At 45.6% G+C, this 15,665-nt stretch overlaps 1 protein-coding gene across 1 annotated transcript; it reads right to left on the bottom strand.

Moving 5' to 3' along the window:
* Positions 1 to 571: 571 nt before the first annotated feature.
* On the bottom strand, positions 572 to 15,367 carry EIF2B5 (eukaryotic translation initiation factor 2B subunit epsilon). Its single transcript, XM_052685752.1, has 16 exons — positions 15,186 to 15,367; positions 14,110 to 14,234; positions 13,257 to 13,442; positions 12,987 to 13,164; positions 11,856 to 11,936; positions 11,071 to 11,148; positions 10,684 to 10,996; positions 9,897 to 10,042; positions 9,481 to 9,619; positions 8,924 to 9,022; positions 8,189 to 8,296; positions 7,555 to 7,645; positions 6,640 to 6,763; positions 4,464 to 4,589; positions 2,940 to 3,050; positions 572 to 2,002 (listed from the first exon to the last, which is right to left on the bottom strand). The coding sequence occupies exons 1-16, from the start codon at positions 15,336 to 15,338 to the stop codon at positions 1,937 to 1,939; spliced, it is 2,124 nt and encodes a 707-aa protein (XP_052541712.1). The 5' UTR covers positions 15,339 to 15,367; the 3' UTR covers positions 572 to 1,936.
* Between the last annotated feature and the right edge of the window lie 298 nt (positions 15,368 to 15,665).

Raw genomic sequence — 15,665 nt, 5'->3', positions numbered from 1 at the left:
TCAAAGGCATTTCTAACCTTCCAACCAAACACAAGCTTTGACACGAAGCACTAGAAACCATCAAGCTGCCCCCCTTGATTAAGCAAAGCATTAATGCTTCTGTAAAAAAGTATGCACTCACCTGCCCATAGGAATGCTGAACTATGCCAGAACTCCATGCTGGAGAACCTCAAGTCCTTTTTGCTGTTCTACTGGCACCTCCCCTACAATCCACTACACTCCACTATCAGGAGGGCATGGCACAGTACATACCCAATATTCACCCTAGTTCTCCTCACAGCAAAGAAAAAGCAGATTTCATAGGATTTCTGTAAGCCCGCACAAAACTAAGCCTCATTCACGTCAGGATTCTAAGTTCAGCAGTTGTGACAAACTGTTCTCTGCTTTCAAATAACGAGGTCACGAGCAATCATTGAGCCTTTATACCAATTCACAGTGCTGACATCTTTACCTGCTTGACATGTGCTTGAAATCTGTTGAGCAAAAAGTAGCAACGCGTTACCTAGCTTACCTGTAAGCCTTGCTCAACTGTACAACAAAGACACATACAAACAGACCAAGCAGGCCAGTATCACCAGCATAGTTTTTATTTGCTCCCTGAATTAAATAACGGCAGATACAGAAAACTCAGATACCATTTCCCCAACATTTACAAGGCTGAGTTTGCACTGTAGAAAACAAGCAGTTATGCACAATCCTGGCAACTGGTAGTGTGAGTGCACAAGATGGCCCTGCAGCATCAGTTTGGAAGAGGCAGCACCCCCAGCCTCCAGCATCCACTGCTGTCCCCTCACTGATGTTTGTGGCACCACGGAACGGCCAAGTAAAGATCCTGAGCGGGCAGCTCCAGTGCTTATTTCCCCTCCCTCTCACGGGGTTTATTCCACGCTCCTCCTGAAGGGGCAGAGGCAAGGTCAGAATACCCAATTTATAATCCACCTAATGAACAGAAGCTGCCCCTGAAAGCAGCTGGTTCAGTCAGTGCCCACAGAGCAAAACACAGGCGTAGCTGTGCAGCAGGAGGAGCTAGGCATCTCTGCTCCCTTTTTGTTAAAAAATAAACCAACAAAGAAACAGACACTGCTAAAACAACGTGTCTGCTCAGCTGGGGACGCGCAGAAGGCAGATCACACCTAAGATGTAGTAAACTGTACAGCATTTCACTGAGCAGCGTGCATCTGCTATTAGCCAACCCCTGATAGGGGAGCTGAGTTCACACCATCCCGTTCTAAAGAAAGGGGACGCACATGATATTACCAACTCTGCCGTGCAACCCTTCTTTAGATATTGGCACAGCAGATGGCAAGAGATTCTCCCTTTTGTAAAGATCACAAACACCTTCTGGACTGCAAAGTGCCTTGGGCATCCTAAAACAACTAACTGCATCTTCTCAAGGCACAGGAACTCTTGAATCCCAGTCCCGCACTCCTGATCCTAATCCACATGCTTCTACTTACCAACCTTGCCAGTGTCTCTTCAGCAGGAGTTCTCTTAGCTCCAGAAGCAATGACTCCCAACAACTGGGCTGTATGACCACTCTTCCACGACCCAAATGGTTTGATTTACAAGGATGTTGTATGCATTTGCATTTATTTGCTCCCTTTGCATTAGTAACAAGGAGTTCCCGAAAGATAGCTTACAGTGCACCATATCCAGGCCCCACAGGGATTCGAGATGTCATTGCCTCCTGCTTTTCCCATATTGTTTTTACACTGTGCTGCAATCATCCAACGTAACGTGCCACTAGGCAAGCAAGGGTGGCAGGGAGGGAGGGAAGTGGCAAAGTTGGGAATGCACAACACAATTAGTGATGGGATTGTCAGTCACTTTGATGTCAGGCCCCACAACTACACACCATGCACTGGCACTGATCTTGCCCTGCCCACTCAGCCCAGAAAGGCAGTGAGAGTGCCTCTTCTCATGCCAAGTCACCACGTCAGTCTTGGTCGCCATCAGACGACTCTTCTTCTGCCTCCTCCAGCCACTGGATGAACTTCTGAAGCTGCAGACAGAATGAAATGTAACTGGGTCACAAGCGACAAACAGGTGCTGGAAACACTCAAAAACTATATTGTGCTGTTGCAAGTACTATGCTGCACATAAGAACAGGTTCATTGGGTTCCTCCAATCAGTACCCACAACATTCTGTCAGATGACAAAAGCATGAAAGTTTTCCAGAGCTCAAGGGAGGAGAGATGACAGCAGTGCCTGTCCCTGCTCCCTCATAGAACACTATAAAAAGGCAGCCTGCTTCTACCTTGAATCACCAGCTGAAAGCATTGCTGACCTATACTACGAGTTGACTTTGCAAAGACTTTAAACAAAGCTGCAGTTTCTCAGAGATTGCTTTCTTCCCTTCCTCCTCTTACCATCCATGGACGAGGACTGGAACAAGGCTCAGCCAAACTGCAGCATAAAATTCTGTCTGATGGAGGGGGGAAGTTATATGCTCCTTCACAGCGTAAGCCAAATGAAACCACTCACTACTGCAGATACTTAGAAATATATGCAAAGGGGCTGGTGAGCCAAGAATGAAAGCTTCAAAGGGATTGCATGGGACCAGCAAACGGGGCACTGGCCTAAGGCCCATTTCAGATAGGTGCTGACTTAGTGAAACTGTGCTGCTGCTCCAGAAAGCACAGGCCTCATGCTACAGAACCCACTAAAAACCATGCTCCTCTTCTCCTACCTCCATTCTTCATCAAACAGGATGATTACAGCAGAATGCACAGAAACATCCACTTTGGACAGCAAGGTTGCACTGTTCAGCACTGAATACACTGGTGCACTACTGGCCTACTGTGCAATGGCTGCTCCACAGAAGGTGACTGACACACTGACACAGGTGGCACTGAACTCAACTCTGCAGTTCCTTCTAGGAGCTGTTGGAACACACACACACACACACACACAATAGATTCCACACTTCTGGGACTTACCCTCTGGTTTTTACGAAGCTGCTTCCCCTTGTCAGATGTGTCCCGCAGAGAGAACCAGTTGAGAATTACATCTTCTTCCAGAATCTCCAGCTGGTAAAACGTCATCAACACCTGCATTGATTAGAAAAGCACAACAAGGCTCTTTATAAACTCTTTTGGGATGAGCTCATGTCCAAGCTCCAAGCCTGCATGTAATTTATGGTTCCTAGCTCCATCCTTAACAGAACACAATCTGTTTCAATTTGATTTTGATGTTAAAAATAACTGTTTTTCCCTATTAAGCTTTATGCTCCTGATAGCTGGATGCTATGACACGTGATGAGTCAAAGCTCAAGTCCCATCAGCTTCAGCTCTGTGGTTGCCCACAGCTCTCGAGCATACCCTGCAACAAGAGGCCACAGAGGGTGTCATCAGTTCAAGATGTTGCTTTGGTTGTCTTTGTAAAGCATCGAAAAACCCATCCAATGAAGCCGGTCAGACCTGCCCCAGGCTCCCTCTTCCTGACAGTTCTCTCTTAAAAGTGCCTTATGGCAGGTGTCAAAGCAATTGGTCGTTTGACAGCTCAAACTCCTGCCCAGTGCAGCGAGGATAAGATGCAACCATTGTTTCTCAGGGTGCCTTTGTGCTCTGGCAGCGCAGGCACTTTGCAGTTGATCTCCTTGCGGCAGAGCGCTGACAAAGCTGGCTGCCAGCTCCAAACATAAAGTGTCACTTCAATTCTCAGTCTCCAGGGAAGCCCAGGCTCCTAGAACAATGGACACATGCCAAATAATTGCTCTAACTCAATGACATTTTGGCTCACCAAACCTCAGGGCTTTGGCTCTGATCCACGCTAAGCGCTTTGCCATTTGCCAGAAACCCTGGTAGCTGAAGTTAGGATTACTTTTTTTTGGGAAACCAGGAGTTAAGCAAACCTTATATAGACAGGGAATAGACAGGAGCTACCTGAGACACTGGGATGGGAAAAAACTTTCAATCTAAATCAAATACTCTCAGTTTGAAAGGGCAGAAAGAATGCATGGACAAAATATTTGCAGGTAGGAATATACTGAACATTCTTAGAACAGAGAGACAGGTAATAAGCCACATGTCAGCTCCTCTTTATTTCCAGTTTCACAACTTGGTTGGCCACAATAATAAATTCTTTTCTTATTCCTAGCATTGCTTGTTTTGCACTCTACAGCAGCATAAATCATTTGCAGTCAGATCTCAGGCCCACAAATAAAGAGGTGTGGAGAGTCGAGGCCATTCACAGCACCACACAAGGACACCTAGGTTAGAAGCTGCAAAGTAACAGCTCACTTCAGGCTTCATGCCAGTATTTAATGATTACCCTCAGCTGTGCTCAGAGTCATATGCAGACAAAAAAACAAGCAATTGTTACAGCTAGATTTTCTATACACACTCTCAATTGAGACCCCAATTTTCTTTCCTCTGAAGCAGACAAGCTGATGATGTGAACAGGATGGATTTCATCACAACTGCAGCAAAAACAAGTTCTCAGAGCTGGGAGCAGATACTCACTTTAGCTATTGATGTGCAAAGACTGTCGTGTTCCAGGAAGAACTCCTCAATGGCAAATAAGGCATTCAAGTGATCTGACGAACGTTTTATGTAGTTCTTAAACAACGGGGTCCAGTTCTTCAACAGCTGCAGGGAGAAAGCACAGAAGGGTTCCTGAGCTGTGAGACAGATGTGTGTGCTCAGCCCCACTTCTCAGCTGTGCTGCACTGAGAAACTGACCCAGAACAGCATTTCACAAAACTCTTCAGCTGACCAGTTAATGTCCTTGCCCTCCTCTGTCCATTAAACAGATGTCTGCACACATGAGATATAATAACAAGACCTGCTTTTACCAAACAACCTTGAGAACATGTTAGTGTTTTTGGTGTTGATTCCTTACTGGAACACTGGATTATCACAATAAATGTGTTTAACAGAGCAGCAGACTGACACACTGGGGTATGTACATGCTCTCAAACCTTCCACCCAAAAGCAGCTAACATTTTAGTGGAACTTCCTTTTGAAGCAGAAGAGCAAATAACAACAAAGAGAAAAAGAGAGTGCCAAGAAAATGACCAGTTTCCAGTCAGCAAAGATCCCTTTGTTCCCTGAATGCACAACCCCACGTTGGGTGCTCCTGCATGATATTACAGAGAGGAAGGAACCCTACCAGAAACCCAAAGAGATGCACCACAGATGCTAGCTGCTGGGCAGCAGTGCAAACACCAGCCAGCTTAGCAATTACTAATACTTAGATTTGAGAAGCACAAGCACTAGCTTGATGAACTGCTAAAATTGCATCCCTGAGATCTTTTTAGACACCCTCACCTACATAGCTTTGTTTGATACTGCTTTGGTAACAACAGAAACGCAGCAACTTCAGCCACATCCACCCAAGGTGTGCCTACAGTCTGGGAAGGGTCGTGTTTTCTGTACCACCTCTGCTTCACAACTTGTACAAGAGCCAAACAAGACAACAGGCATACTTCAAATCGGATAACTCTTTCTCAGACCTCTACACCTCATCTGAAAAATACCCCCAGGCATATCCCTTTACAGATGGTCATTTCTTAAGTTGCTGCAACACTTAGGAGCTTCATGTTCAGGAGCCAGCACTTCAGAGCACACACTGTGGTTTCAAGTCAAATCATACATCATAACTATGGCATTTCCACAATTTCCCCATCTGAGCTGTCTGAGACTGCTCCACTGGTGCTCTTGCACAAACAATCCACCTTCCTTCAGCATCTCCTCACCAGAACTGAGCTACAAGGAGATTAAGAAATGTGATACAGATCTCCAAAGTTCAGCAGGCTTCCAACATTCAAGACTCTCAAAATTCAAGTATTCCCATCCCATACAAAATCACTTTGCCATATGTAAGCTGTTACAAGCAGATCTCAGCCTGACACAACTATTGACTGAGGCCATTTTAGCTGCACAGCTACAAACTTCGGCTACATTTTTATTATGTACTGCTCTAAGAAACTTGGTGGCTGTTTTTTGAACAGGAGCATTTGGAGACTGAGCCTCATGTCTATGCTAGGAAGATTATGCAGCACATCCTCCTGGAAGAGATTAAGGAGCATGTGAGATGTGGAGGTGCTCAGAGGCACCCGGCACAGCATCACCAAGGACTGATACGCCTGACCAGTCTGGTGGCCTCTCATGATGGAGTGATGGCATCAATTGACAAAAGAAGGGCAACTGATGCCATATATTCGGACTTATGCAAGGCCTTTGACATGGTCCCACACTACTTTCTTATTTCTGATTTTTCCAGTGCGTTGGAAAAGATCCCATTGGGAGAGGAGAGCTCCCTGCTCCCCCAAGGATAGGACTTACAATGGATTGGAATCAGGTTCCTGGAACGCAGGCCCATAAAGACAACTCTATCAGTCCTTTTCTGATCTCTTCTACAAGTTATACGTTCAACTACCACACAGAAAACAGGCAACAATCAGAGGAACTGAAGTAGAGCTCCCCACGCTTGCAGTCTGAGCAGAGTTCCATCAAGCAGGTACAAAAATTTCAGCTCATTTTTACTTCTTTAGAAGACAAAAAGGCTCACAAACTCGAGGAGTTCAAGTGGCTTCAGGCTTAAGAAAAAAAGACTTAGCAACCAGGAAGTACCTCAGGCAGACTCCTACACACCAGAAGACAAGCCCCAAGTAGAGTCAAATGGAGCAGCACTCACAGGAAGTAATGCTGAGAAATAGTTCTGGGAGTCCAGGTTTGCATCCAGCTGCTGTAATGGGAACTCCAGAATCACTTTACTGAGCACCTGCATCATCTCATTCAGACTGATGTTATAAGCATACCTGCAAGGAGAAAGGCACAAAAAATTAAACAAACATTTCACAGAATCTCATCTTTGCGGATTGTGGTTCCTCACAGAGATACAGTGGAAGACATAAATCAAATCTTCCGCTCTTTTTCTTTTTTCTCCAGGTTATCAGTCCCCCTCCTCCCCCCCGCCCCCAAAACAAAAAACCTACCTCATGTTCACATAATGTACAGCTTGCATTAACCCTGTGTGAGACCAGAAGTCCTTAAATCTGCTATCACAGAGGAACAAGCTGTTGCAGGGACAGCACCCTGACGTTTACTAGAGTGCTGCATGAATACTGTTGCGCAAAAGAAGGAAAACAGGTTTGCATTTAAGAAACATTAGGTAAAAGGCACTCTGATTACATGTTCCAGACTTGCTGCTGTATAAAGACAGCAGACAAGCCATACCACAGCATAGTTTCAGCTGCAGGCAGCTGGTTGAGCTCTCCACAGTGCAAAGAGCTGCAGTTCCTGCACAAACTTACAAGAAATTGGTGCTAAGAACTGGCTTGCTCTCTTTCGGTCCTTTGTTACTTCACATAATTCCACCTTCTGTTACAGAATTAGGGCTACTAAAGCTTAATAACTGAGGAAGCTATAGGTGTGTTAACACCTATCCACATCCAGTCATTACCTCTGATCTACATTCCTCCTTCTGCAACACTGGCAAAATTAAATGTAACAATCAAATACAGTTATCTACGTGAGTTCTCTTTCTCAATCCACTGCAAAACACAACTGTTCAAGATAACATACAGTATCTTCACAAAGGGACACTCACTTGAGAGAGTTGATTTCCAGGACCAAGTTGTCACAGGAAATGTTTTCTTCTTCACCCCTCTGTAATGTACCCAGAACCTCATTCTGGAAAACTAATAGAAGAAAGGACAGGTAGCTCGACAGGTCAAGGAAGAACAGATTCTTCACCGTTCCAAAGAAACCATGGTCTCAACAAAGGAAGCCTTCTGAAACAGGAATCTATTTGCTCACCATGAGTTTGCACAAATCCACATAAAGTATACTTTAAAATAGTGGTAGAATTCAAATAAAGGAAAAGATCTGACAGATAGCATTGATCTAACCATGCAAATCAGTACAAATCTACTTATCTTTGCAATGTTTCAGAGCAGTTTCTATTGTACTTCCACAATCAATTCCTTCCTGTTCAGAGAAACCTTATATTTCCTTACCTAAAGTTATGAATTAAGAGCTAGAATTCATTACTTTCCTTTGGGCAGATTTCTTCAGGTGAAAAAGGTGAGTTTTTATTTCCCCGTTTTGTCTGAACCCATTTCAAACCCACATTAACTTCACAAAACAAAAAATAAAGCATCTCTGCCAAAAGAGGCAGCTACTACAAGAAAGTTATGGAGTACAGTAGCAGTAAGCTTGTTCTCAGCAGCCCCATCTCTCACCTCTGATGTCGTCTAGCTGAGGGGACGCTGCCCGACTGTCTGGCTCCTCAGAGCCCACGCTCAGGTCGCTGTCTGACTCACTCTCTTCTTCTGAAAGCATAGCTGGGCCTGATGAAGAGAAGACAGTATTCAGTGCTCAAAAGCTGCAGTTGTCACATGTGTAAAAAAACCAGGTGTTGCAGAGAATTCACAATTGAGTCAGCAACTATCTGTCCTTGCGTGGAATATTTTACTTGCAGGTCCAGATGGTTGGAATTGCTGCAGAGGAAACAGTGCAGCTGGCACTGGGACAAGGGGACTTGTATTTGAGTCTGCAGGCACACAGCAAAGGACAGGGACAGAAGCAAATGCATCTCATGCAGACTGCTGACTCATTACAGAGCAGTGTCAGCACTCTCACTAGCTGGAAGAAGACCAGAACCCAGGGCAGAGAAAGCCCATTCCTTCTACAGGAAGATCTGGTAGCCCATGGTGTGCCCTTCAGAGAACAGACAGCTGTGTGCATTCATGCAGGTGAACCATCTTTCACACAGCACAGGAAGAGAGAACCCAGCCCTTCACCTTCTATGTAACCTCTCATACCCACACACAAATCCATTATCTGGAAGCCAGACTGCTTCATGGAGCCCAAGCCTTATTCTGGGAGCTATAATCAGTGTTCCACTCAGTAACTTTGCTTGACACTGAAAGTCTGTCTGTCCATCCCCAGGTTAATCACACTAAACTCCTTCTCACCCCATAGACTCTGTCTCTGCTCTTCATCATCTTCATTTTTGTCATCTGCTTTCCAGAGATAGCCTCTACCTTCTGAGCCCACATCCTTTTTGTTGTAGCCTGGAAAAGCAATTAGAAGGAAGGTTTACCCATAAGCAGGTCCAATACCAGTATATTCAAAATACACTAGTAAAATTTGCATTCTACTGCTCCTAAACATCCCACATCAAGAGACTGGTAGGAACAGTATCTCACAAAGTCCTCGGACACAGTCCAGGTACAAGGACATGTGTCTTACGCCTTCCTTGAATGGAACATTGTTTTCAATTTCAGCTTAACTTCAGGAAAAATGGAAAACAGACAAGTCCACACAGATTTCAGTGCTGGGATACAAGGCAGAACACCCCACAGTCCAACTTCCACCAAATATCCTTGCTTGACTTGCTGAAAGCACACGTTCCAAGCTGAATGCAGCATTAAGTTCCTGCCTGCAACTGCAGAGTATAGAACAAGGAAAAGACTCCCAGAAGATGAAGGATAAAGTCCTTCATGGAGTATGGAACCAGAAATACTCATACCTTTCAGCTTCACTTTGCTCTCCTCCTTGTTCACACCAGAATCATCACTGAACTGGTCGTCATCCTCCTCCTCCTCATCTGGTGGGTGTAGAGAGATCACTGTGCCCTCTGAAAGAGTGATGTCAGGACCAACCACCACCTGAAAAATACATGCAATGTGTCTCAGTAAAGTAATACCCTGACTGCTCCTTTATCCCTCCATCAGAAGGGAGGACAGCAGCTCCAGAAAGTCTGTTGCAAGGGAGGGTCAGACAAACATAAATGAAGACAGCACTGCTAGACCACATATCAAGCTACCCTAGCCAATATGTGTTTGAAAGTAGAAGTGGGAGCAGCAACATACCACCACCTCTGAGAAAATGCCTGTATTCTGAAATGGCCAAGGAAAGTAGAAAGAAAACCAGAAACGTACTTACCTGTGAGGAGAGGACACAGTGAGGTTTTAGCTTTACTTTCTCCTTCACTTCAGCTTCATCACAGATAACGGAATGCTGGATCTGCACATTATCTGCTATGTGTACTCCATCCCAAAGAAAAGCTCCATCCAACATGACTTCATTACCTGTTACACATCAACAAGTACAAATACTTTGAGCAAGACAGACTGCTGTTCTCCTACAGTATCGAGTTCACTGGTAAGCATCTTACTGAATCTAGGACTGAATGCCCTTGATGCATAATGGACATTGGATGAGAATAAAAAAAAAGCCAGCCTTACAAGCCCACATCCACTTCTTACCCAAAGCTAAAAGATCAGTTAGATCTCTGTGGAGAGCAAACAAGTTGACAATACCAACTGACGTCTTTGTTTTGTACAATCACAGCCAACTCACATACAGAAAAATAGATCCAGAACATGAACGCAGGAGTACCGTGTAGCTTACAAAAACAGGGACAGATATCCTTTATTTGTAGCATTTGGGCAGGTAATAATTCTGCATTATTAAACACACTCTGCTGCATTAAGCATTCTCTACTGCTAAAAAAACCTATTCACACGCAGTGCCTTTCACCTTTCAGCATCCCTACCATACCCTGAAACCTGTCCTCCACGAGAAAACAAAGCTTTTCTCCTTTCTTCCCATTGGAAGTCCTTCAGTATCCAGCATCCTTCCCCAGAGCCACATGCACTTGAAAAACAAAATCCCAGCAACTTGTGCCCTTCTCTGGCACACCGTGCACACCCCCCAGTCTCATACTCACCTATCCTACAGTTCTGCCCAATAACACTGTTCATTATTGAGCAGTTGCTGCCAATGACTGTTCCCTGCCCAATGAGCACGTTCTCTTTCAGCATGCTGCCATGACCAAGGCTAACGTCCACTCCCCGGTAAACGTTGTGTTTAGAATGGGTGTAACTCTGATTCTTGTCATCAGTGAAGTTCATCTCTGGAGTCAAAGGATAAACCCAGCGCCTGATGATGTCAGAGCACACAGCTTCATACATTAGTAGGTTGCATATGTGAGCACCATACTCTTCTGTCGTTACATGCATATGGATTTGGTTCCCCAGGATCTGGAAACAGGATATGTCAGAGGATTCTCTAGTCCAGGGCAACGGGATCTCCCTTGTAACATTCCTCTCCTTACCTCCTCGTTCACTAACAGACCACGCACAAAGTCATCCCGTGTCTGGTAGTCAAAATTGTCTGTGAAAAGCTCAGCCACCTGTCAGGGATAAAATGTAAGGAACTAATGTAATTACAGAAACAGTGGCCAGGGAAGTCAGTTAATTGATGGCTATTCGGTGGCTCTCAGAGAGATGACCTATGTGTTACAGGATAGTAATGCTCTTGCCCTGAATAAAGCTTTGATTCTTGCTGGTAGGAGTGCTGACCTTCCCATCTCTTCCTCCTATCTTAGGATATAAACAAATTCTGGTTTTCAGAATAGGGAAAAAATATCTTTAGCACCTCCAAGCCGTCTACCTAGCCTTGCTTTGTAGTTTTACTTCTAAAGCAAGCCTTGAGATCAGCCTTCCAAGATTTGGAGGAAACACTACCAAGCCTAATCTGGAATAACCCTGACTCTTAGCCTAACATGGTACCAGCTTTCAAGTACAATCTCTTTCACAGCATAGCCATCAACTCTGCTCCATACTTGACTTCACCCCAAGTGAAACTGCTTTCTTTCCAGCGTGTTTTCATTTTGTGCACAGTTACTCATGTACTGATGCACGCATGGATAGCTCGCCTTGAGTGCGGAATGGCACTGCTGCAGTCAGCACAGCAGTTCCACAAGATCCTGGCTCACTCATGAGCATGGCTGGCAGTTCTGGTTTCCAAACTCAGTACGACAAAGGCACCCCCCACCTATCAGCAGAGCCAAGGAAGCAATGCCCATTGAATTCTGATTCTCTGATGGGCAGAACTCACCTGTGGAGAACAGATGCTGATGTGACAATCCAGCAAATCGTGGCGCACCTCAACGTTCTCAATAGAGTTCTGAAACAGACTCTGTAAGAGGAAAAAATTCAGAAGATCTGAGTGTCTCACTCAGTACTGAACCCCAGAGGTCTTCTACAGGCCAGAGGTATCATAGTCATTGAATTCTTAAATAAGTTGCTGTTCTGGAGATCAAAGAAGCCTACAATCAACACTGAGACACAAGCTTAGCAGGCACAGCCTGGTGCACACAGCTGTGCATCAGTCAGCAGGGACTGCCCTCAGCCTTACACAGTGCACTTCTCCAAGAAACAGCCTGTGCAACAAACAACCCCTTTTCTTTCGGGAGGCTCCTTATCTTCAGTTGCTAAAAACTATAAACATACAAAGAACACTAATAAATCGAAATGCAGTATTCGTAGCTTTCATACCTCCTGTACATTTTCACAGCTTTTTTTTTTCCCTTTTTCATTTCAGGCAATGATTTGTTCATTTGAAGGTAAAAAAAAACAGTCTACCGATCACTGACTTGAGTTTGAAAGTGCCATATATGCACAGTCTTAATTCTGAGTTGAAAAACATCTATTTATCTCACTGGGGAAAATACCTCCACTGGTACGTTGATGTTAACTGAGATGTTAGCTGAGCACTTAGCTACATTACTAGCAGAGCCCATAAGCTTTCTAAAGAAACAGTACAGATAGAAGAGGTGAGTACTACAGCTTGCATCTCCTGTAATTCCACCCTGTGTCAGGCTCAGTATCACTTAAAATGAATTATGTATGGCAGTAGCACAGGAGCTCCATACACTAGTCATAAACAAATCATCTGACAACACAGATCATCCACCTCCTGTGTTCCACATAGCAGAAAGGATTCAAACTGAATTTTGAGAAATGTCTGCCCCATCTTCAAATGCAAAATGAGTCCCAGCACTATTTCACCAAGCCTTAAATAAAGTTAAAGGAAAAAAAGCCAGTTTACCAAGAGTTACTTCCTATCATCTGCTCCTCCAAAAGAAGCAGCAAGAACAGTTTCCCAGCCCTCACTCAAGGAGGATTTCCTTGGGGTGGGCTGCTTCGCTACTGCAGCCCTTTTCCACCCATCGGCTTCCAGACGCACCATAGGAAAGCGGAAGCGTTTCAGCCCCTGGGTTCTCTGATAGTGAAGGACACGGTTTGTGGCACTATCCATAGCAATAACAATGTCATCCTCTTTGCACCTGGCGTGGTGACCAGGTGAGGACTCCTTGAAAATCATCGTCATCACAGAAACATTCTTTTCCATCTTGCGACGCAACCTGAAGAAGAAAAGCAAAAAACGAGGACAATTTTAAAATCACTCTCCAGACAGTCAGAGCCCAAACAAGCACGAGCTTCTTCCGGCACCTACCTGTGCTCTTCCAAGGCTCTGGACACATTGAGGTTGGATACCACATCGCCAGTGACAAGAATGAAGTCAGAACGAACAAGGGACTTGGCATCGACATCTCGCAGCACGTCACCAAGGGAGCGGTACAGGTCCGAGGTCACAAAGCGCACTGCGTTGGGAGACGTGTGGCGGCACCACTTGGACCTTCTGAAGGACAGAAATACATCAAAAAGGCATTAAAATGTTATTTCCCATACACAGCACAGTAGGACACAGAGTTCCGGAGCACGGCACATCTGTAAGTGCATGCAGAGAACCCCATGGCGGTGAGCCCTCCATCCACACGCTTAGGCACGTCCGTTTATGTGCAGCAGATGAACTGAAGGACATCAGAGCAAGACTGAAGCTTAAGGGAATTTAACAAACTGGGCTTTGCTAAAAAACAAGTTTGACAATGGAGAAATGAAGAACGTTACACAGCCCAATGTTTTTTTCTCTAAAAACAGTGCAGAAAAGACCACGTGCAAAGCTGCAGAAAGCAAAGACAAAGGTGCTGTCAGACACACCTGCTTCCATAAACTTCATTACACATCAAAACAGGGCGTAATGAAAGGGCTGCTACTGCAATTTACACAGCTAGCCAGGCAACTCCTGCGTTTAAATGCATCCCCAAACACTCATCCATTTTAAAACACTGAGCAACTACACCAAGAATGGTCTTTTTTGAAATGTGTCAGGAGGCACTGCTTGCAAGGCAATCTGTAGCACGTGGTTTTTAGCAGAAGAATTAGTGAAATATAAAACCTTTGAGATTTGTTGGAGGATAAGAAGAATATGTTCCACGATAAAGCTAAAAAGAAAATGAGATTCTTACTGTAAATGCTCTTTTATCTCAGCTGACTTCCAACAGCAGAAAACAAAGGTTTCTTCTACTCCAGTTGCTGTTAAGAACTCCAAGGTGTAATCGATCATGGCCACATTTGCCATAGGTAAAAGAGCCTGAGAAAAAGAGACATGCAGAGAACTGAACACTGTATCTCAGCAGAAGAAAGTACCTCCCAGCTTCAGGACGTAAGACTATCAGCAGTGTCAAAAAGAATAAAAAAAAATCCCTGAATAACTGCACCATCTCCTTTCAACCAAAATATTCAGAGTGGGCCTAAGCAGTGAGAACTGGTTTCCGACGGTCTGTTGGGTCAGATTCTCACTTCGCAATGGAAGACATGAACAAGGCAAAATTACCACATACAAAGCTCTTTAAGAGGATATGAATGAGACTAGAAAAAGAAAAAATCCCAGCATGCCAATTCCCTGACTCAGGCTTCAACTGTTACAAGAAAAACCTGTCAGATGTGAGTGATGAAGCCACAGGACTGCGTATGCAGAATACAAGACAGTAGGAAAAAGAAAAAAGACCCAGTCTGATGCAAAGTAAGTACTCCCTTGTCTTGAGACTCAGTTCATGCCTTTACACCAAGTCACTGATTTACAACTGAATGCTGTCTTACTACACTTCTCGATGTTTTGTTCGAGGCTTGACACTATGAGAATAATTATGACTACCACAAACGTTTAATTAGCAAATTAAGGGTACTGAGCTAAGGATGCTGTTCAGACCTAAGCTCTCTGGAAGCCCCCTTTCCTTCAACACACGGCTTTCTGATCCAGGTAACTAAAGTGCTTTCCCCATCCATTTTGCTGTCCGTGTTATTCCACCCACGACGAATACTTCGCTTATTTCTTTGACATCGCTGCACGACCCGCCTCTCCCTGACATACGGCAAAGCCATCACCGCCAGCGCAGCGCAGCCTCCCGAATGTGGCCGCAGTCCCTTCAGAAAGAAGAGAACTGCCGGAGGCTTCTGGGCCCCATAGCAGCCCGAGTCCCACCGGGTATCGCGCACCCTCCCAGCAGGGCAGCGGGCGGAGAGGAAGAGAGGGTTTCCTCACCCGCGGACGGTCTTTGGAGATGGGGAAGAAACGACGGTTGAAGCTGTCGGCGACCAGCACGGCCTGGAGCGGCGGCGGTGGCTCCTCCTGCGGCTCGGAGCCGCGGGCCGCACCAGCACCTGCCCCACGCTTCGCGGAGCCGCGGGCCGCCATCTCCTCACGCTGCCACCGCTCCGCCTTCCGCTTCCGGTCCTGCGCCGGAAGTAGCGACGGGAACTCAGCGGGCTCAGAACTCGAGAGGTGCGGGCGGGCGGCACATGCGCACTGCTCGCATCTCAGCACGGCAGGAAATGGTGGGGCTGTGTTTGCTGTATGCGGGCACTTCGCAGGCGGCCAGCAGGTCGAAGGACGCGATCCTGCCTCTGCTCTGTGCTGGTGAGACCTCACCTGCAGTAGCACGTCCAGATGTGGAGGCCTCGGTACAGGAGAGGCTTGGAGCACGTCCAGAGGAGGCCCGCAAAAACGATCCGAGGGACGGAA

This window comes from Tympanuchus pallidicinctus, unplaced genomic scaffold, assembly GCF_026119805.1.
Source record: "Tympanuchus pallidicinctus isolate F22 unplaced genomic scaffold, pur_lepc_1.0 scaffold22, whole genome shotgun sequence".
Taxonomy (NCBI): domain Eukaryota; kingdom Metazoa; phylum Chordata; class Aves; order Galliformes; family Phasianidae; genus Tympanuchus; species Tympanuchus pallidicinctus.
Note: the sequence above shows the minus strand (reverse complement) of the source record. Positions and strands in the feature narration are given on the sequence as shown.

Excerpts from the sequence above, each read along its gene's own strand:
- EIF2B5 (XM_052685752.1), bottom strand. The coding sequence starts at position 15,338 with ATGGCGGCCCGCGGCTCCGCGAAGCGTGGGGCAGGTGCTGGTGCGGCC. Across the intron at positions 14,235-15,185 it reads TCTCCAAAGACCGTCCGCGG|GCTCTTTTACCTATGGCAAA; the intron begins GTGAGGAAACCC and ends TCTTTTTCTCAG. Across the intron at positions 4,590-6,639 it reads ATTTCTCAGCATTACTTCCT|CTGTTGAAGAACTGGACCCC; the intron begins GTGAGTGCTGCT and ends TTCTCCCTGCAG.